General features: G+C 42.3%; 1 protein-coding gene across 1 annotated transcript; it reads left to right on the forward strand.

Moving 5' to 3' along the window:
* The first annotated feature begins 6076 nt into the window (after positions 1 to 6076).
* LOC139337493 (D(4) dopamine receptor-like) lies at positions 6077 to 21093 on the forward strand. Its single transcript, XM_070972093.1, has 4 exons — positions 6077 to 6313; positions 12465 to 12577; positions 15341 to 15930; positions 20580 to 21093. The coding sequence occupies exons 1-4, from the start codon at positions 6077 to 6079 to the stop codon at positions 20795 to 20797; spliced, it is 1158 nt and encodes a 385-aa protein (XP_070828194.1). The 3' UTR covers positions 20798 to 21093.
* Positions 21094 to 22531: the final 1438 nt, after the last annotated feature.

The raw sequence follows: 22531 nt of genomic DNA on the forward strand, positions 1-22531 counted from the left end.
AATTGAATTGAATTGAATTGAATTGAATTGAATTGAATTGAATTGAATTGAATTGAATTGAATTGAATTGAAACAACCGTCCTGCCTCTCTTGTCTCTGCTCCTTCTGCTCTCAGCCACAGGCAGGAAGGTCAGGATGGAGGAGGAGGAGGAAGAGGAGGAGGAGGAAGAGGAGGAGGAGGATGAAGGAGGATGAAGCAGCTGTTGAATCCTTAAGCAAACAATACTGTCTGAAAATACTAACTGAGCAACACTGCGAGCAAACCATGATTTTTACAAACACAAACTGTGGAAGAACAAAGTGACAAACATCTGACGTTCATAGCAAGTTCATCACATTTGTCACTGACAAAGAATCTAAATCAGATCAAAGTTAGTTTCCTTCACAGCATTGCAGATGTTAGTGACTCCGACACTCAACATGCAGGAGAAATGTGTCTCGCCACCAACCAGACTCGGTACAATTTTTCAACGATTTAAAGCAAATATTTTATTCATTTAACTGTTAGTTTTCCTGTTTGATTTGATGCTCCTGCACCTTGTTTGGAGGAGGAATCCTTAATCCCTTCATAGTATTTGTGTTTGAATTTGATGTTTTTTGAAAATGACGTAGGATCTGGCCCTTTAAATTAGTCATCAGGCGATTACAACTCAAATTCCTCAAAGTTTTTTTTTTAAAGACAGCTGAAAGAAAAGGATGACCTTCAGATAATGGATCTCTATGCTGATTGGTTCTGTCATTGTTACACTTTTACATCTCAGGCTTTAAAAAAACATATCAGTAATATGCAACAATAAGCATAAGTGATAGCAAATCTACCAGGTGCCTGTCAGAAGTCGTCTTTCATGTCATTATATTATCTTCCTTGACATACTTTGTATAGAAATATCAAAAAGAAGAATGCATGAAGCTCAACAGGATACCCGAAAATCTGTTTTGTTATTTGTTTTTCAAGCATCTTTATGAGATAATGGAAAGAACTGGGTTCAGAGCTCTTTATATAAAGGTGTTTTCTCTCTTTTCTTTTATGCATCTGTGTGTTTAGATGTGGTAAAAGCAACAGAAGACCAGAATCCATCCTTCGTGTTACGTAGAGCTTGATTTCTCTTTAACATCCCGTTGAACTGTCGAGAAACTGGTTCCTGAAAAATCATTTCAGATTTCCCCTGAAGCAAAAAATCAGCCAGAACATGAAAAAAAAACTTTTAAGAACTGAACTGAACTGACCAATCAGATGGCATGATACAATTCTAAAATTTGTGAATGTGTGTACATAGATTCTGTACATGTGCACAGCTTCAGGGCATTCAATCGATCGCAACTGGACTTTGTCAGTTTGTCTTGGAAGACGTTTCGCCTCTCATCCGATCAGGCTTCATCAGTTCATGCGCACCGGACTAGATAGGACAGCTCTAGTCCAATGAAATGGTGTTAGGTTCAAGAATTTATCCTCTGAGTGAGGCCAACCCCCAAAACCAAGGATGGTGTCACTCTATTGTGAGGCAAACGATCCCCCATTAAGGCGGGGTAGGGTGCGACCCTTGGGTGTCAACGACAGTCGTCTGCCTCGTTAGTGTCCCATTCTTGTCATTGGGAGGCTCCTTGAGCCATGTGTGAATGGCTTTGTTGTTTATTTTCAGAGGCTAAGTTTTTGAATCTCTTTGGAAGAGTTGAAAGGACAGCATTGTATGTGGGAGATAGGTGGTGTCTCAGACCTCCCCCTCTGTTCAGAGATGGTTTTTCAACCTTGACATGGATGGCTTCTCTCACTCCTCTTTCAAACCATCTGTCTTCTCTGTCCAGAATATGCACATTTTTATCCTCAAAGGAGTGTGCTTCCTCCTTGAGATGCAGGTAAACAGCTGAGTCTAAACCTGAAGAGTTAGCTCTTCTGTGTTGCACCATGCGTCTGCTCAGTGGCTGTTTTGTTTCCCCAATATATAAGTCTGTGCATTCCTCACTGCACTGGACTGCATACACCAGATTGTTCTTCTGAGTATGAGGTGTCTGGTCTTTGGGGTGCACCAGCCTTTGTCTGAGAGTGTTCCCAGGTTTGAAATGTACCGGGATGTTGTGTTTGTTAAAGATTCGCCCGGGTTTCTCTGATACACCAGACACATATGGAATGACAATGTTATGCCGTCTGTCTCTCTTTTCTTACTCTGTCACCCTGTTCTTTCTGGAAGCGGCTGAACTTTTCACAAAAGACCAGCTGGGATAACCACAAGTTTTGAGAGCATCCCTCAGGTGTTTGTGTTCCTTGTCTCTGGCCTGTTGGCTGGTTGGAACATTATCAGCTCTGTGCTGGAGAGTTCTGATAACACCTAGTTTGTGTTCCAGTGGGTGATGTGAGTCAAAAAGGAGGTACTGGTCTGTGTGAGTAGGTTTTCTGTAAACCCCAATATGGAGGCTCCTGTTCTCTCCAATGTGGACATCACAGTCAAAAAAAGGCAAACTCATGTCCTCGACATCCTCTCGAGTGAATTTGATGTTCTTGTCCACTGAGTTAATGTGCTTGGTGAAGGCTTGCACTTCTTGGCTTTGGATTTTTACCCATGTGTCATCCACATATCCGTACCAATGACTTGGTGTTGTTCCTTTGAAAGAGTTCAGGGCCGTTCTTTCCATGTTCTCCATGTACAGATTAGCCACAATGGGGGATACTGGTGAACCCATCGCACACCCATGTTTTTGCCTGTAAAACCTCCCCCTAAATTGAAAATAGGTGGTTTTTAAGCAGAGTTCCAGTAAATTGCATATTTGCTCTGGGTTAAGGGTTGTTCTGTTCTGCAAAGTGTTGTCTTGTAACAACTGCCGCCTCACTGTTTCCACTGCATCCTGAGTTGGAATGCATGTGAACAACGATGTCACATCGAAGGAAACCATTGTTTCTGATGGGTCTAGTTTTAAGTCCCGGACCTTGTTTACAAAGTCCATAGAGTTCTGGATGTGGTGTGGCATATTGCCAACCAGTGGTGCTAAGATGTTGGCCACAAACTTAGCAATGTTGTATGTCACAGAGTTGATGCTGCTGATAATAGGTCTGAGAGGCGTTCCTTCTTTGTGTATTTTTGGGAGTCCATAGATGCCTGGGATGGACTCTTGTGGGTATAACCTGTGATATTGTAAACGGTCAATGGCTCCGTCTTTCTGTAAACTTTGCAGATATTCTATGATTGTTCTCTTGTACCCACTGGTTGGGTCTCGTTTCAGCCATTCATATGTGTTACTGTCATTGAGTAGTGAAAGAATCTTGTCTTGGTAGTCGTTTGTGTTTAGAATTACCGTGCATCTCCCTTTGTCTGCTGGCAAGATTGTGATGTTTTCGTCCCTGCTCAGTGATGCCACGGCTTTTCTTTCCTCATAGGTGAGGTTTGAACATGTGCACAGTGTGTTATAAAGTGAAGTTTAACAGGTTAAAGATCTTGGTGATAAAAGCAAAACAAAACACTGGACAATGTCACCTGGAAGCAGGTGAGGTCACATGACAGCATCATCCCAGTTGATGTGGGCCCATGTTTCCTGAGAGGCAGACTGAAGTTCAGATGCTCAGTCTGACTGGCGGCAGTGATTTCTGAGCACCTGACTGAAGGCAGCAGCTGAGCTCTGATATCCTGACAGACCCTCTGGATCTGAATCGAGCTCGCTCACACCTGTTCACACGTCTGATCCACATCAAGCTCAGAGAGGAGGGGGCCAGCAGCCAGATCGGTACAGTTTCCCAGAGGGACTCTGGGTGGCCTCCTGCACTCTGAGGGATATTTTAATTTCCTGTTAAACAAATGAAACAAATATATGAAACTTCACACTGAGTACAAATAAACCTTTTAAATATATGTCTGCAGTGAACTGACTCCACTTCTTTCTGGAGCTTTCCCACTTTTCATTCTTGGTGATATTGGTGCGAATCCTAGAAACACAAAAACCACATGGAAACACAAAATCAGTGGTGGGAAAAGTACTCACTCTTTCAGAGACCATCATATATATATATATATATATACATACATATATACATATACACACACACACACACACACACACACACACACACACACACACACACACACACACATCTATATATATATATATATATATATATAGATGTGTGTGTGTGTGTGTGTGTGTGTGTGTGTGTGTGTGTGTGTATGTATATATATATATGTATATATATATATATGTGTGTGTGTGTGTGTGTGTGTGTGTGTGTGTGTGTGTGTGTGTGTGTGTAATGAGAAACATATGAGGCCTTTTTATACAACAATGCATCATATTTAATGAGTGGATTTTATGTTTTGCATGTAAAAATTAAAGAAAATGTAATGAAGTAAAAAGCACATTTCCCTCTGAAGTCTGGAGTGAATTGAATGTATTTACATGAAGTGTACATCAAAATTTGACTTGAGAATGAATGAATGAGTGTGTGCAGGGGTTGAATATGAGAGTGTAACTACAGAAGAGGGTTTATAGTTTGGTTTGGTCCTGGTCTGCCTCCGCTGAGTCTGTCCTCTTGACCAAAATAAATCCAGATGTTGAGACTAAACAGCGGCAGAGGATTCCAGGAGTCTGAGGGGGGGATTTCCTCCTCTCTGCCTTCAGGCCCTGCAGCTCAGTAAAGTCCTTCACTCTACACTGCAAAGAGTGTCCCACCAATCATCAGTCTGATGATTTAGACTCTAAATCATCAGACTGACTGTTTTCTGCCTGTTAATATATGATGGGCTTCGTTCAACAGGTTTCAAAGGGGTAAAAATAATAATGAATTAAGCTTTCAAGTTATTTGGCCTTTTTTGATCTGTTTTTACTTTTTAAAAACTACTTTCTGTGCACTCAAATGTGCATACACCATTAAAATGCATTTGAATCTCCTCATATAATATGAATTATTGATTACTTTTTGTCTTGTTCAAATTACTGGGCAGATTAAGAGATCGTTAATTAACATGTTAGTTGTGTTTTTGGTGGTAAATTAAGGGTCAATTACTTGCATTTAGCATTCATTAGTATTTTCAAAGGGATTACTTTTCCATAGCGAAAACCAGCAGTGCAGTGTATGTAGATTAAGTCAATATGAGCAGTACACAAGTGCTGTATTTAGGCAAAATTTTTAGGTACTTGTACTTTTCGTGAGTATTTTCATTTTCTGCTGCTTTAAGCTTATAGTCTACTACATTTCAGAGGAAAAAATGCGCAATTTACAACATTTTACAACATTTGACTGCTTTGGCTACATTAAAGATTCAGATTAATCAATTCAGGTATGATCAATAAATAATTGTTTTATTATTACAATAAGAATAATAACCATTAAAGTGATGCTCACACGTGATATAATACAAACAGTATTATTACAAAATGGGACAACACTGTTAGTTAACTGTTAAATAAAGATGACTGATTTTCTTTGCAGCGGTCGCTCCTCTCCTCACACACACACACACACACACACACACACACACACACACACACGGAGAAATGAACAGACAGACAAATGGATAAACTGTGTCTCCTACTGGAGCTCAAGGACTGAAGGACACCGTAAAGCGCAGCTGATAAGCGGCTTTAAACGGCTAATTTGGCCCCGGTGGCCTTCAGCAGGCTGCAGGTGAACACTGGACCCGAAAAGACCCGCAGCCCGACACGGTCACCGCGGTCTGAGCTAAGAGCTGCGACTGCTCGTCCGTCTCCAACCTGAGCTTTCATTGAGACATGGATTTCCTCCTCAACTTTCTAATGATTCCAGGATTTTAATGCGCTTTTTTCATCTTCACGACGCAAAATGTTCCTTGTCACGAAGATGGGACGTCATCAGCATCCATCAAACAATTAAAGGTGTAAATGTGTGTTTTATGTTGTAATTAAACCCAAACTCCACCTGTTTCCATTCTGTTTTACGCGGACTTTTGCATAAAGTGCGCACCGGGGTGCTCTGGAGCTCCAGGGTAGCGTCTGAATCTCCGTGACACCATGATGACACCACGGTGCGGGGAGCAGAGCCCGGCCCGGCCTTCATGAGAGCCTGCCGGCCGAGCTGCTGCGGCTCGGACCGGGACGGAGCGGAGGAGGCGCGGCGGAGATGGCAGCCAACCTGAGCGTGGCGGCAGGGGCGCCGGAGGCGACCGGACACAACCTGCCGGCTCTGCTTTTCGGGGTGCTGCTGATTGTGGTGATCATCTGTGGGAACCTGCTGGTGTGTCTGAGCGTGTTCACGGAGAAGGCACTGAAGACCACCACCAACTACTTCATCGTCAGTTTGGCGGTGGCGGATCTGATGCTCGCGGTGCTCGTACTGCCGCTCTTCGTCTATTCCGAGGTGAGACCAACCGAAACACACTGAAATGTGATTCTTTACTTTAAGTTGAAGTGGAGTTTCTTAAATATTTACCTCACAGCTGCACTCAGAGCTCTAGGGGCCACAATTGTTTCAGGCGCCCCACAGGGCCGCTCCAGGTTTAAATTTAGAGCATTCAAGCATTTTCCTCCCTGATCTATTATAGAAAGCTGATCACGTTTCTTCCTTGTAACAAGAGAAACCTTCAAACACCCCCAAAAACGTAATTGTCCCCAGACAACAAGTATAATTAAGTAAATAAAACCATTTCCGACACTTTTTTTTTTCACTTGTTGTCTTTTAACATTATATTCACTTTATTGATGCTGCTGTGAAAATGGAATTTTCCCTCATGGGACGAATAAAGGCATATTGAATTGAATTTTTACAAAGTGCTTTACATCATCATGAATACAGAAAAAACAAATACCTACAGGGAAAGAAAAAAAAAACATTCGAAAGTACATACAAATCAAAATCACACAGGAACATAGAAAGCCTACAATAAGCAGTCACCACCCAGAACAACATTGAAACTGTAGAAAAGTCATGTGGAAGAAGTGGGTTTGTAAATGTTTGAAACAGACTCAGCTTATCTCCTAGGAAGAGGGAGATGGTGGTGCCAGGACATCAGAGAGCAGCTGTCTTTGGTTTAGTTTGGCACAGTGTTGCCAACAGGTTTTGGCTGGATGGCCTCAAGGATGGCTATAAGGATTTAGTAGCTCAGAAATGTGTGCATGAGCTGAACCATTTTGTGCCTTTTTAAGTGATTAAACTGATCCTGAACTTCACTGTCAGCCACTGTACTGAGGCTGAAACAGAGCTCAGAGCTTAACTGCTGTAATTTGTACAAGCTGCAGCCATGCCAGGGCACTTTGGCTGAGGTGAGAAAAAAGGGAGCCAAAGAAGCTGAATGGGAAAAAATTAAGATGTCATTGATATGTTATAGAGCAGAAGTAATAAATAAAAGTGTTATTTTTGTGATGTTTCTGAGCTGAAAAAAAAGGTAAAGTGACATCCAGTCTTTTATAGCATTGTGGGGAGTGACTTGATTGGTGAAACCATCAGATTTTACTGAAAAATAGAACCGAATGTCATCTGTGTAACAATTATCTACAACCAAACAACTGTTAACCTTTAGAGAGAAAAGAAGAGGACCAAGGATCAATCCTTGTGGGACCCCATGGTGGCGGGGGGCACGGTGTTACCCACAGAAACCAAAAAGCAATTAGACAAATGTTGCACAAACTCGTCCTCTGGCTTTCTGTCGACCCAACACATCCATTCAGCTTATTAATGAGGATGATGGTTAGACCGAGATGGAGTGTTTGCCCCCATCAGCCTGCAGACAGATGTCATTTGTGAGTCTTTAAAAAGCAGTTTAAGCATCATGTTTTTGGCAAAGCTGAAATTTATCAAAAATCCAGTCTCCAGTACTTTGGAAAATGGAGGCATTTTTGAAAAGGCTCTAAAACTGTTCAGAGCAGATGATTTATCTTTTAAAGGGGCTGGAGACAAGTGGTCTTACATTGATTGGGGATATAACAAGACATGAGGGATGGGCTTATAAAAGCGAGTACAACCGGGCCAATGACAGGCAGGGCTTCTTTAAAGAATTTTGATTGGCAGGCACAGATGAGGGGATTTGCATAACAATGGGACAAAGTGGGGGAGTATATTCGAAACACCATTGGTAGATCAGAAGAGGAGATCGAGGTCACAATGTTGGATCTGACTCTGATAATCCTGTTGACAGAAAATGATGAAAACAGTTCATAGTCTTCAGTTGAGGTGGCAGAGACGGCAGCAGGAGCAGGTTGTACAAGCTGACTGATTGTACTGAACAGCTCAGGGATTGTGTTTATTAGTAGTAATTAAGTCTGAGAAGCTCAGCTTTTCTTGCATCCTTGGAGTCAAAAGCTCTTTTGTGTGTAGAAATGAACATTAAGTGTTGTCTTTTTCCACCTGTGCTCGGCCTGCAGTGTACATTACATTACATTATAGATAGCATCATTTATGCACAGGGAGGATTTATTGGCTTCTAGTGATGTAATTGGTGCAATGAACGTCTATTACCAAGCAACAAAGATTATTAAAATTATTGACCAGACCATTAATGTTAGATGGTTGAAGTGAGCTATTGTATAAATCAGAGAAGGTGGAGGAGAACTTTAGCAGACTGGTTGTTAAAAATGCAGGAACGTACTATTTGCTTCTCAATTGAAGAAGTCTGAATGCAAATAGAACAGATTTGTGATCAGAGACGAGTGCCATCAATGAAAGAGAGCCAGGCCTAAAGTAACAGATCACCCCTCAGAAACCATGTCCATAAAGGTCATGACAGCTTATTTTTTATGTTTACTGTTAGGCGGCGCCATCTCACCTAAGAAATCAGGTGGTGTAGTATAAAGAGCAAGAAAGTCATTATATGGTGGAGGTCAGGGTGGTTGGATGGATTCTGGTACTTTTCATACAGGACAGTTTGTGTCCTGTTTGAAACTGAAAGTCAACCGTGACTTATTTTAATTCATGTATGTAAGTTACCTTCCGTAACTAAGCACTTATTTTAACCCAAACCATCCATATTTTCCTAAACCTAATCCTAACCAACTGGTTTTGGTGCCTGAATCCAACCAAAAAGTTTCAGAATGTTAACCACATGACGACAAAGGTCCAGTAAGTAAATTTACAAACCCTACCACGGTGAAGCGTTGACCTTCCCTGCTCCGGCTCTGAGTGGCTTACCTTCACATTCTTACCCCAACCAATTATCTACCTAACCCTTCTCATGCCTAAACCTAACCAACCCAACCAACGAAGGCAACGAGTAGCCAGTGAGAGGCAGAGGAGGGCTGGTCATCACCATAGTACCATTCATAATTTAGCGTCCGATCGGCCTGTCGCTGGTACTCCGTAATGGTCACATGTAAATATCGTCTTGGGTGACCATTGAGACGGTAAATTGAAATACAGTAGACAGAGTTTTATCAGTTAAAACAGCCTGTGCACATCGAGGACACATAGTTCAAATGGGGGATCGCCAAGGGGGGCCCAGAGGGGGCCATGGCAACCCTGATGCAATCACTGTGATAATAAACATTAAGAAACATGTCCAACTCACAGTACAAATACAAGATATAGATACAATCCTAACTTCGCATGTTTTGTGTAAAATGTGACCAATAAAGGGATTTCTTCTTCTTTCTTCTTAGAATGGAGCATTCAGAATCATATATATTGTACAGTATTATTGGAATGTGATTATTGATGCATTAACTCAAATGTTGCTGCTGGCAAAACTGGAGCCATTTTAATTACTGCTGGGTAGCTTGAATTTGTCTTACATCATCTTACATCCGTTGTCATGGATTTGTAATTTATTTTATGACGTATCTGAACGTCTCTAGAACTTTCTTGTTGATGTTGGATTCAAAGTTGATTGATATTTGAGAAACAAGAGGTCACAAAGCCATCAAAGTCAAGGTCCACTTGCGTGCTTGTTCAAGAGCTTTTGACTACGTGACTGCTGAGAAAATGACTTCTGCTGGTGAAGATTGTGTTTTTATATTTTGGATCTAATTAATGGATTTACTAAATGTACTATCAGTGTTTAAACTGCTGCCTGCGGTGCTGCAGGGAGCCAACTTAGTGAGATCTGGGTTTTAAACTCAGTTACCTGTCCCTTTAAATAACAGCATTGACCTCCAGCTGACCCTCTGATGAAGCTCCACCCCCTGTGGTGACATCACTGAGCAGACTCAGAATGACCCAGTCTGAGTCTGATATTTAATATAACTCCGATTTAATTGGTTCTGGAGTCTTGAATTTCGCTTTACTCTCATCAATTAATTTTACTTTTTTAATCCTTTTTATCAACTTTGTGGATGCAAACTGTTTTTTCCCAGCAAAATTCTTTTCATTCATAAAATCAAATTTTAATTAACCTGAACACTTGCCCCGGTACAGTCAGTCATTGTCCAGCAGAGCCGAGAGACCAACAGCCAAACACAGGCTGTACATTCCTCCTGGGGATGGCTCTGGTCCAGGGGTCAGAGGTCAACCAAGGGGCCCCACAAGCGCTGTGTATTTTAGGAAAACAATGAAAACAACAGGATCGAGCTAGGCTTGTCTGTCAGTTAGTGTTCTTTCTTTTGTCCTCTCTGGCTCGTCTTTGTGTCTTGTTTAAAATGTTTTTCCTGTTGCTTTCTCCTGACAGTTTGTCTTTGTTTTCTAATCGAAGCTGTTTTTGTTTTCCTGGTTTCAGCAAACATTTGACCGCACAAACTAAAGTAATTAAAGAGTCGATAAGCTGACTCATATTTCAGGGTCCTTCTGCAGATCTCTGAACAATATTATGAAGGCCTTTTAATTAAGTAAAAGTAGTAATACCACAATGTCAAAATAGTTCATTTTGGTAGCACGGTGGCACAAGTGGTAACACTGTTGTCTCACAGCTAGAAGGTCCCTGGTTCAAATCCCGCTGTGGGTGCTGGTGGCGTGTCCTCGACCATGCCTTTGGTGCATTGCACATTTTTATCTATTCTATTCTGCAAATTTTTATCTATTCTAAATGTCCCCTGAATTATAATTTTAATACTGTTATCAACATGGAAATGTTGCACATTCTTTTCTGCACATTTTTATCTATTCTAAATGTCCCCTGAATTATCATTTTAATACTGTTATCAACATGGAAATGTGGATTGCTTTGTGCAAATGTTTTTTTAATTGAAAACAATGTGTAGTGTTTTATTTCACACTAACATTCTCACTTTGAGCAGTCATTCATATTTGAATGAATCAAATCTCACACAATTTAACAGTCAATAAACAGATGACAAAAAAACAAACAAACAAAAAAAACAACTTAGTTACAAAAAGCCCCTTCAACAACCCTCTCTAAAAAAGTGCACGTCATTGTAAACTAGGACTTGGGCTATAGTTAAACCATGGCTTAAACTTTCCTTTCTTAAGTTTCCTTTGAACATAATAGCATCCATATGCCTCTGTCGAAAGCCATCCATTGTCGCCTGGTTTTGTGGACGGGAGGACTCAGGACCGTCATTCTGCAATTGGGACAGCAGCGTACTTGATGACGTTAGCAGGACGACACATCTCCGAAAACTTTGGAGCAAATTTTAAACTACGCGCTATCGTGATGAATCGACCACAGATTTAAAGTTTTAACATCCACTTTTCCACATAAAATAATCTTAAAACCACATTCCGTACTACTAAAACAGCAGTATTTCGGAACTTGTAACTTATAGTTGTGAGTCCTCTCCACCGGCATCGTTGCTACAAAATGCATTCTGGGATACGTGGTTGCCCCAAGTCCGCACAAGTCACCATCCGAGGCATAGTCGATAAAGTGGGAGGGGCAAGAACACATCCGGGTATTTGAGTGTACTTGTCGAGATGCGGACTTTTGAATTGGAACAGTACTTGGACTCAGAGTGATGACGTTTCTCGAGTACACAAGAACACAAGTATAGAGAAGAACGCATATTGAGAAACGGCCTACGTCACTAAGAGCGTTAATCTCGTGATAAAAAATGACGCCGTTAAAATTGATTTGCGTTAATACGTTAACACGATATTTTTGACAGCACTAATATATGTATATGCAGTACAGTCTGTCTGCTGTGTGCACCTGTGCAGTTGAGCACTGACATGTCAATGCTGACAATTTTTATAGCTTTTGTAAACTAAACACTGACTCTAGCAAAAGTACATAAGCATTGACAAATTGTATGTATCAAAAGTAAAAGCACTCATGCAAAATGTGTCCTTGGATGCCCCTGCAGTTTATAAACCATCGTAAAGTGCCCTGTAGTCTGTCCAGTGGAGAAAATTTGATGCATTGTATACTTTTATTGACTACCTTAGTATTTTGTACTCTCTTAATGTTTAATGCTCACATTAATTTATTATTCTACCTCATTGCACAGGGACCATGGGCAGGAAATAACAATTTGCTGAAACCCGTCATTACATCTCTCCTTGCGTTATCCCTGTTCAGATAAACATACATGAGACATGAAACATAATGGCTGCCCTACATGCTAAATGCATCACACTGATGCTGATGACCATTCTGAGTGAACGTACTGAGCTTGTTTCTGTGTTTCAGTTCCAGGACGGCGTGTGGACCCTCAGCACCACCATCTGTGATGGTCTGATGACCATGGATGTGATGCTGTGCACCGCCTCCATCTTCAACCTCTGTGCCATCAGCATTGACAGGTCAGTGCTCACCTGTGCAGGTACGCACACCCAGGCAGACTACACATTCATACCGCCTAAACCTTAAAACTAAAAGGAAAAACTAACTATTTGAAAAGTCTACAGGACTGCTAGCAGCTATGTGAAGCTGAACTTCCTCCTAACACACTGATGTTAAACAGATATAATGTTTACCATGTTTACCATCAAATTTTTGCATATTAGCATGCCAACATTTGCTAATTAGCACTAAACACAAAGTACGGCTGAGGATGATGGAATGTCAGTTGTGCAGGATCACTTAAGTTATTTCAGTTCATCCTGAGCGGGACATGAATGTATATAGCAAATCTCATAGCCATCCAATGGCTGCAGCCAAACAAACCCTGAAACTCCTGCAGAACTCCACAGACTCTGTGTCATAATCTGCCTTGGGTTGGGGTCATGGGCTGCACGGTGGCGCAGCAGGTAGTGTGCATTGCCTCACAGCAACAAGGTTGCCGGTTCAATTCCCGGGTTGGGCCTTTCTGTGTGAAGTTTGCATGTTCTTCCCGTGCATGCGTGGGTTCTCTCTGGCTTCCTCCCATAGACCAAAAACATGCTCATTAGGTTAATTGGTGACTGTAAAATTGCCACTAGGTATGAGTGTGAGCGTGAATGGTTGTGTGTTTGTGCCCTGCGATCGACTGGCGACTGGTCCAGGGTGTACCCCGCCTCTCCCCTGTCCCCCGCTGAGAGCTGGGATAGGCTCCAGCCCCCCCCGCAACCCCGAAAGGGATACGCGGTATGGAAAATGGGTGGATGGATGGATGGGTTAGGGTCGTCCAGCAGCAAGCAGCTGATTAATCAACCCTAAGCGGTGTGTCAGGAAGACACAGGACACCTTGGCGAGAGTTGCGGCTTTCCGTCTGAAGGTCGACAGGGTCCGACAGTTCACTCTGTTGTGGAAATATGATGATGACCTTTTGTCTGTTTCCTGTAAAAGCTCCAAAAGATGAAAAATCAGAGCAGGCAGAACAATTTAAAGGCCCAAATGAAGGATACATCTGCGGAGATGAACTGCCAGCTTCGCTCTGCGCTCTTTAGTTTTACTCAATGAGATTATCTGAACTCTCAGCTGATGTTGAAGGATGGAAATTTGAGCTGAAAACCGGGCTGCTCCTCAAATCTGATGTCCCAACTCCAGAAAATATAATTACATCAAAGACCAATGGAGGCAATGAGGCTAACGTAGACTGATGGTGATGATCCGAAGCTTTTTGAAGCAGCCAGCAGCAGTTAGAGGTTTAACTGGATAAAAGAAGCTGAATAATTCAACAGACTGAGCAGGGAAGAGATCCTGAAGGTCTGCAGAGTCCACCTGCTGCTGCTGCCCATAGCTGAAGGGGGAAATCTTCTGGTCTCTGTGCAGGTTTGATGGTTTTAACAGCAAACTGACTGATGACCTGCTGTCATTCGTGGATGGATTACTGAACAGGGGTCTGAAGGCTTAGGAGGCCCTGAGCTAGATGAGCCTCTGAATGACGTATCTGTTGTTAAGATTTCCTGCTAGAAAAGCAAAGAGGTCATTTGTTCTCATCACATGTTTTTGCCCATGATCATGATCTAAGTCCTCCGAAGGGATCATTTAGGAAGGAAGTGACAGTGATGGAGCCTATGGAGGGGTCATAGGAGGGGGGTAAGATGTCTGCTGTGGTGGTCATGACATTATCATTAAAAAAGTGGAGGAATTTTTCACAGATTTCCAGGGACACAACAAGGGAAGCAGTTGGGGGTGGGGGTGGAAGGGGGGGGGGATTATTAATTGTATTAAAAAGAAAATGGGGTTTGTGGCAGCAACTTGAAATTATATTAGAGAATTATCTTGCCTTTCCTATTTTGACAGTTTTCTGATAGTTGGATCAGCTGACCTTCAAAATGTCAAAAGACACCTGTAACCTGTCTTTTTTCCACCTGCGTTCAGCCTTCCTTAATGTGTAACAACTCTTCCGTGTTTTTGTCCATGACTATACTCTGCATCTTCTTGTGTGCAGACATCCATTTAAAGACATTTTGAACTGTCAGTCACAGGTGTTACTAATAACTTTATTAATTGCAGGTTCATTAATCTCATTAGTTCCATGTGTGATTCTCTGGCTGTGAAAGGTCAAAGCATCTGAGAATCTGATTCACTTGGGAACGACAAAGAGTGCTCTAATTCTGCCATAAACTGTCAAGATCCAGGTTAGGAAGATTTATGTAGACAGTAAACATTCCTCTGCTCAGTGTTGAAGGATTTAAGTTATTAATTTCTTATTTTTAACTTATTTCCACCCTCTTCCCTTGTTATATGTACTTTTGATGTCTTAACTATTCTTTTAATTGTCTTTTTTTCTGTTTAATTAAGCACTTTGAGTTGCATTTTGTGAATGAAAAGTGCAAATGTAAATATAGTTTATGATCATTATTATTATTGTTGTTTGAAAAGTAAGAAAAACAGGTGATCCTCTTAATCAAACGTGTGTGATCTGAAATATGAAGACACCTGACTTTCCACCAGAAATGAACAACCAACGACAAACATCTTAAGATGATCAAATATTAATGAAAACTAATTGACAGGATAAATCCACAATATAAACTGTTGAAATTAGATGCAAACACGAAAGAAAAGTTCTTCAGTATTATTATTCAGTATTTCTGCCAGCATACTTCAAACTAATGTACTGATTGTCCTGAAATGTCCTCATCATATTCCTGCTCCCCAGAGGATGAACGTTGTAAAATTTCTCTCACTTGTTCCAGGTTCATCGCTGTGTTAATCCCTCTCAACTACAACAGGAAGCACGTGGACCTGCGGCAGACAGTGCTGCTGTCAGCCACCTGGATCCTGGCTCTGGCTGTGGCCTCGCCTGTCATGTTCGGCATCAACAACGTGCCGGAACGAGACCCCAGGGAGTGTAAATTAGAGAACAATGACTATGTCCTGTACTCGTCTGTGTGCTCCTTCTTCATCCCCTGCCCCATCATGCTGCTGCTGTACTGTGGCATGTTCCGTGGGCTGAGGCGCTGGGAGGAGGCGCGCAAAGCCAAGCTGAGGAACAGCATCCAGGCCTGCCGCAAGCTGCAGGAGGCCGCCGCATCACTGCCACCACTGGCCTCGCTGCCACCGCCGCTTCCACCCATCATAGAGAGGGAACAGACAGATACTCTGGATGAGCCATCCATCTTCCCGTCCCCAGACCAGCCCTTTCACTCCTCAGAGTACAAGGACGGACCTGTGACGACGGTCAGCTTTGTAGAGATCAAGTTCAACCCCGAGCTTCGCAAGAAGAAGACGGCCAAGATCAACAGCCGAGAGAGGAAGGCCATGAAGGTGCTTCCTGTCGTTGTGGGTGAGTTCACTTCCTGTTCAGCTATTATTATTCAGCTATTAAAGGATCCAAAATTCAGTAACACTTGAAGTATTAAGAACAACTCGATTGTGAGCCTGATGAATGTGAGTTCTTGGTCTGGTCGGATGCTGTAGAGTTGGGCTTTCACCTGCTTCCAAGGTGCATGGACAGAGGGCCAGAACTCGTTTGAAACACTGTTGTGAGACCAACAAGTTTGACTTGTAGCCTACAATGGCCACAAAGTCCACCACTGCCCTGTGAGCCCAGAAAACCAAGCACTCCAGGATCATTGCATGTCAACTGGATTATACTTATTTAAATAGGTTATTTTCAATAAATCAGTCCCTCTTGGGCAACATGTTTGATCACATGTGGATCACAAACATTTAAATTAATTACTACAAAGTTACTTTAGAGTTATGAAAGCTTTAGTAAAGTTATCCATAAACCCATACACCTGAGCACTGCCAGTACCTGGACGCCTCACCTCCATCTCTGATGGTCATTTCAGAGGCTGCAGGTAGCTGAGCACCTCACCTGCACCTCTGACATCTGTTCAGAGACCACATGCACCTAAATGCCTCACCTCCACCTCTGATGTCTGTTCAGAGGCACTAACACATCAGTTGGAAAAGGTCATCCTATTTATAGCAGCCAGTGTTGGTCCTAATGCATAGAAGTGCTTCCCTTTAGCACACAGCAGCTAATCCTGCAGCTACTTAATCTGAAATCCAATTATTACGCAGGCTTGGTCAGTGTGCAGGTAGCTATCATGAATATCTGCTTCATTAGCTCACCTACAGTTCCGGTGGCAGTCTGAAAGTTGGGCTCAACAATATAAACAATATTAATTATTTTGATTAACTGAAAATAGTCTGATGAAATGTAAAATATTTTGTATAAATGAGTAAGAGGCCAAATTTCACTGGACATCCCTACTAATTATTGAATTCAGGGGCACTAAATGAATTAGAATTAGAATAATTTAGAATTTTGAATGACTTATAAAGAGCTAGATTTGTAGGTTGGTGGATTGGAAGGTTTGTAGGAAGGATGGTAGACTGGTAGGTAAGTTATGCTTGTAGGTAGAGAGGTAAGTTAGTTGAAAGTTTGGTAAATAATGGCCCTGCCGAACATCCACTGCAACTGCTACTACTGTAATTACATTCACTGTCACTGTTACTGTGACTGCATGTCTGCCTGTCTCTCTCTGTCTGTCTGTCTCACTCTCTCACCCAACCGGTCGGGGCAGATGGCCGCCCACCCAGAGCCTGGTTCTGCCTGAGGTTTCTACCTGTTAAAAGGAAGTTTTTCCTCGCCGCTGTCGCCAAGTGCTTGCTCATGAGGGGGTTGTTGGGTCTCTGTAGATAAAAGAGCTTGGCCTGTACCAGCTCTATATGGAAAGTGTCCTGAGACAACGTTTGTTGTGATTTGGCGCTATACAAATAAAATTGAATTGAATTGAATTGAATTGAATTGAATTGAATTGAATTGAATTGAATTGAATTGAATTGAATTGAATTGAATTGAATTGAGTTGGAAGCTCTGCCTCATTAGCTCATCTGACTCTGGTTGATGGATAGATTTGTAGGTAGTTAAATTGGCAGGTAGATACTGTCAGTAGATTGATTGGTAAGTATGTAGATTGGTGTAGGTTGTCAGGTAGGAAGGTTTGTAGGCTGGTAGAAAGTTAAGTAAGTGGTATATTTGTATACTGGTAAGTTTGTAGGGAGATGAGGAAGGTGAAGCACCGCCTCATTAGCTCATCTGAGTCAGCGGCAAGTTGGTTGACTGGAAGTAGGTAATTTGGTAGATTGCTGTGTAGTGTGTACTACCTTAATTTGATGTTGCATTCGTTGATAAAATGTCGGGGCACCACCTTCCTCAGCTAAGAAGGACTGCAGAAATTAACTGCTATAACGCTGATAAAATACTAACGAATGAACTAACAGTAAACCAGTCTGATAATCTGAAGCGTAAACTCTGGATACAGGGATCGTATATATTCAGCTCAAAAGGACACCGTCTAACCAGGACTTAAATCAAAATATCATTTATTAAGCAGAATTGTGGATAATGGGTAATGTACCATGAATAATAACACAGAAGATGGGAGGTGATATGACAGAACATACAAGAAACTTGTGGCAACACAAGGGTAAATAAATTGGCGATAGTGAGAGGCAGTCGAAAGGGAATAATGGGGACGCGAACGCAGAGTTAAGGGAATGAACGATTAATGGAGAGAATTTGGACGAATTGACCTACTCTTAACCTCACGGACCAACTATTCAAACCCGCTTAGCGTGCCTACTTGGTTGCTGGCGTCCCGTTGTGCTCTGCTCCGAACTGGCTCGAAGACGTTCCAGATGTTCGTCCGTGGCTCGATCTGCTTGGTGGTCTAGTGGAAGGCCCAGGCCTCCAAGATGACGAGCTGGTGCGGAACGAGGCGTCTCTGGAACTGGTTCGGCGGTTGGTTACAGATGATGGACTGTTCCGGATGGTTGTGAACCGGACCAAGGATCAACAGCTGGCCGCAGGGTTTGGTTCGGTTGAGTCCGTGGCGGATTATTTTAGACTGATAGTACAAATTAAGAGTCTCTTCGATGGCCGGTCGAAGAAGGCTACAAAATTAGTATTACTTGCCTAAATTTACTAATGAAAACAAAACAAAACGTTGGGCTAAAGAGGAAGTTAACTTTGAAGCTTACGGCAAATTATAAGAATACGTCTTCTGAAGATAATTTACGCTACTCGGAATGGCTTGGAGTAGCTCGAAGACTAAAACTTAAGGAGCAAAATGACTGTGCAAAACTTAAGACAAAAGCAAAGAAAAGAACTCAGCTGAGAGTAACTAGACATGAAAAAGAAAACAAAAGAACTACAAAACAAAACTAACTAACTAACTAACACAAATTTAGACGGAACTAAAAACAAACAAACTAAAAATCTACTGACTGTATCGCGCACTACACGCAGTTTTTAAAGGTCGCTGCGGGGCGTGTCGAAAGGCAGGCCATCGAATCACATGAGACTCTTTGTGACGCGCGGTGTAATCTCGCCTCATGGAGCTGAACTAATCAAAGAATCATACGAGGGGCTCATCTGCTTCTCACTATGGTCAATCACATATAATTTCAATGACCAATTTTCAATGGCATTTCAACATTGTTCACAGCATGCATTAGACACTTTCTATGGTTGGGTGACAACATTAAATGATAATCATGGTGGCTGCACGGTGGCGCAGCAGGTAGTGCGCGTGCCTCACAGCACGAAGGTTGCCGGTTCGATCCCCGGGTCAGACGGGGCCTTTCTGTGTGAAGTTTGCATGTTCTTCCCGTGCATGCGTGGGTTCTCTCCGGGTACTCCGGCTTCCTCCCACAGACCAAAAACATGCTCATTAGGTTAATTGGTGACTCTAAATTGTCCGTAGGTGTGAGTGTGAGTGTGAATGGTTGTTTGTCCTTGCATGTGGCCCTGCAATCGGCTGGCGACCGGTTCAGGGTGTACCCCGCCTCTCGCCCATTGTAGCTGGGACAGGCTCCAGCCCCCCGCAACCCCGAAAGGGATAGGCGGTATAGATAATGGATGGATGGATAATCATGGTACAGTTTTGTCCCAACAGGTATAATAACTCAATGAATAACTAATACAAAAATAAAGGTAAGAATAAAGAGAGGCAGATTATATTTGTCAAAAATGATTATCACGATTACGGTTACTTATCGATAAATGTACCAAGTCAAGCATATTCAATCTGACGGTTAGGAAACTCTGGATGGCAGTATAGTCTTGTGGTGACAATTCATACAAACTTTTATAAAACCGTTAAAATCACAACTTGGTCATACTTCAGGTCAGAGATACGGGAAAAACATCAATATTATGCGTACCCCGAGTCCTGCAAGTTGAAAACATGAAAAGTTAAGTTTAACATAAAAGTCTGGTTATCCTGGGGTATTGGGAAAAAGCACACAAACATGAGTCACTAGTTGCTTCAAGGGATGTCCGGTTTACGACCCATCAGCATTTGCTGATGTTTGTGGATTCCTCTGAGGCCTGCCATTTGTCTCTTCAGGCAGTCTTGTTGTATGGAGTCCTCGGGCTATTGGGGAAGTAATTAGCATAGAGTGGGACATCCTGGTTTAGAGATAGGCGTTGACCTTTTGGCTCTCTTTCTTCAGTGTGTTAGTAAAGTAGTTTACTGAACCAGACTTCCTGTCTCTCTTCGAAATCAGATTGCATTATAGGTAAACCAGATGGTCTATAATTCAATCAGTTGGCGGGTTTACACCTCCATTTCCCTTGAGTATCACCAGAAAAGGAGGGAAAGAAGGGGTCAGTTAAAGGCCGGTTCTGCTACAGCTGCATAGTTAAGTCGGTAGTTCTCTTAGATGGTTAGTTTGTAAACAGGTAGATGAACAACTGCTTTTTGAGCTGATAAAATTATTCAGGTGGAAACCTGAGGGTAATCTACTTGGCAGGTAGCTTTTTAGGTAGTTAGGTAAGTTGATAGGTAGGTAACATGCTAAGTCTACCTAGCTTGTAGGTACAAAGATAGAAACATCTGACTCTGGGATGCTGGTAAAAACAAAGTGAGGTTCTCAGTGTTTCTGTCTCTGATTCTTCTTCTTCTCCTCCTGCAGGTGCCTTCCTCTTCTGCTGGACTCCATTCTTTGTCCTCCACACAATGCGAGCTCGCTGTCAGGACTGCCATGTCCCACCAGCCCTGATGAGCGTTGTGACATGGCTCGGCTATGTCAACAGCGCTCTCAACCCCGTCATCTATACTGTCTTCAACACAGAGTTCAGGAATTTCTTTAAAAAGTTCCTGCATCACTGCTGCTCTAAGAGTGATTCGTGAGGATGCTGCTGCTTTATGGACGATTTTTAAATGTACAACAGCTGGAAGAGATGCTACTGTCTGTTGCTTTAGTGTCTGTAGTCTGTGTATGTTGCCATTATTTCCTTCCTATGAGGTTTTATTTTTCTACATGTGCTGACAGCAAAGTTTGTTCCAGCTTTGGGTTCCCTGTGAAGAAGCTTCAGTCTGAGGAACTAGCTGTTCAGAGGATCAGCAACACATCAAACAACCAACAAGAACTGATTTTAAATGTTCAAATTCATCTTTTCGGAATAAAATTTTTCACTAAAAATCTGGATTGTTGAGATCTGTGTGTTTGTGGAGCGACGCAGGCAGAACAACTGATGGTCTGTAACTGCCAGACGTCATAGAGGAGGATGAAATCAATGAGGAGGAGCTAATTGTCAACACACACAAGTACAAGCATGAAAATAACACACCGAAGCTCAAACTACGTAGCTTACTTTATGTTAGAGCTGTTTCCAGAGTCCAGCTTGTCCAGTGTCCCTGCTGGATCTGGACCTCCACAAAGTCATCTACAGGTCTGAGCCAACAAAGTTTTAAAAGCTTTGGAATCAGCTGTTATATGTTGATGTTTTTCTTCAATAAGGGCTGTTCTAACACTGGTAGAAACTATGAGAAATGATATAATGCAGACACTAAGTTTGTTACTTTTATTTGAAATAGTTTTGGCCCCAAAAGAACAATAATTCAACAATTAAACTTGGATGTAGTCGATGTCCCCACAGTGTTGCATGACAGATACCCCTTGATTTCAATTTGTTTTCCAATCCAGAACAACATAAGTGACCTGAGACCATCACTGAACCCGTTTCTCTTTGGACTCAGTCTGCTGTGGCAGGATCAAACAGCTGTGATTTGTCTGTCTATCACATGTTCATCTGATATTCTGTGATCCATTTCCCATATTGCGAACTCTCCATTTATAAGTTTAAGGAATAGCTGTTAATTCCAGCTTGTTGTTATCATTATTGCCCATTTGACACTGAATCACTGTTCTTATTTAAATCTGCACACATTTTTAGGTCAAGTTTACATCTTCTTACATCAATATTCTCTCATATTCTTTCAGTTGTCTATCATACAAAAACTGACTTCTTTTGCAAACCCTTCATACGAAATGAAAAGAGGATTTTCTACAACCTCCAAGCATCAAAGACCTTTCGGAAATAGTCTGAGTGGCCCTCTCAGACACCTGACTGTGCTTAATCAAGCCTCTGTGGAAGGAGTGCCCAAACCTCTGAAGGATAATGTACATTGAAACAGTTTCTGCTTGCTGTCATCACATCTCCTGTTCATAGTGGCCAAGTTCTGGTGAGTAAAGGGGCAAACTGTGCCAGAAGTTAGTCCACTTAGTCCAGTAAGACCCCTGCAGCCTCCCACTCCACTGATGTGTCCACACAGCAACAGAGTGGGGATGACTAGTCCAGTTTGATGGACTGATCTCCTGTGCTGCTCGGTGGAACACCTCGGGGGTATCAGTCTTTGGATGCAGACCCCTGTCTTCTTAACCAGCATGTCATGGAGGGGGTGGGAGACGTTGGTCAGAAAGCATCATCTGCCTCCAGAAAATCCAGTTCCTCCCATCACTGAGCCGGCTTTCCTCGTTAGCTAGTTGAGCTTGTTAGCATCTCTCGCCCGTGCACTCCATTCGCAACACATGTAAGCATGAAAGACAATGCTGGACTCTACAGACTGGAAGAACATCTGCAA

The sequence above is a fragment of the Chaetodon trifascialis genome, chromosome 10, assembly GCF_039877785.1.
Source record: "Chaetodon trifascialis isolate fChaTrf1 chromosome 10, fChaTrf1.hap1, whole genome shotgun sequence".
NCBI lineage: Eukaryota > Metazoa > Chordata > Actinopteri > Chaetodontiformes > Chaetodontidae > Chaetodon > Chaetodon trifascialis.

Excerpts from the sequence above, each read along its gene's own strand:
- LOC139337493 (XM_070972093.1), top strand. The coding sequence starts at position 6,077 with ATGGCAGCCAACCTGAGCGTGGCGGCAGGGGCGCCGGAGGCGACCGGA. Across the intron at positions 12,578-15,340 it reads TGTGCCATCAGCATTGACAG|GTTCATCGCTGTGTTAATCC; the intron begins GTCAGTGCTCAC and ends CACTTGTTCCAG. Across the intron at positions 15,931-20,579 it reads GGTGCTTCCTGTCGTTGTGG|GTGCCTTCCTCTTCTGCTGG; the intron begins GTGAGTTCACTT and ends CTCCTCCTGCAG.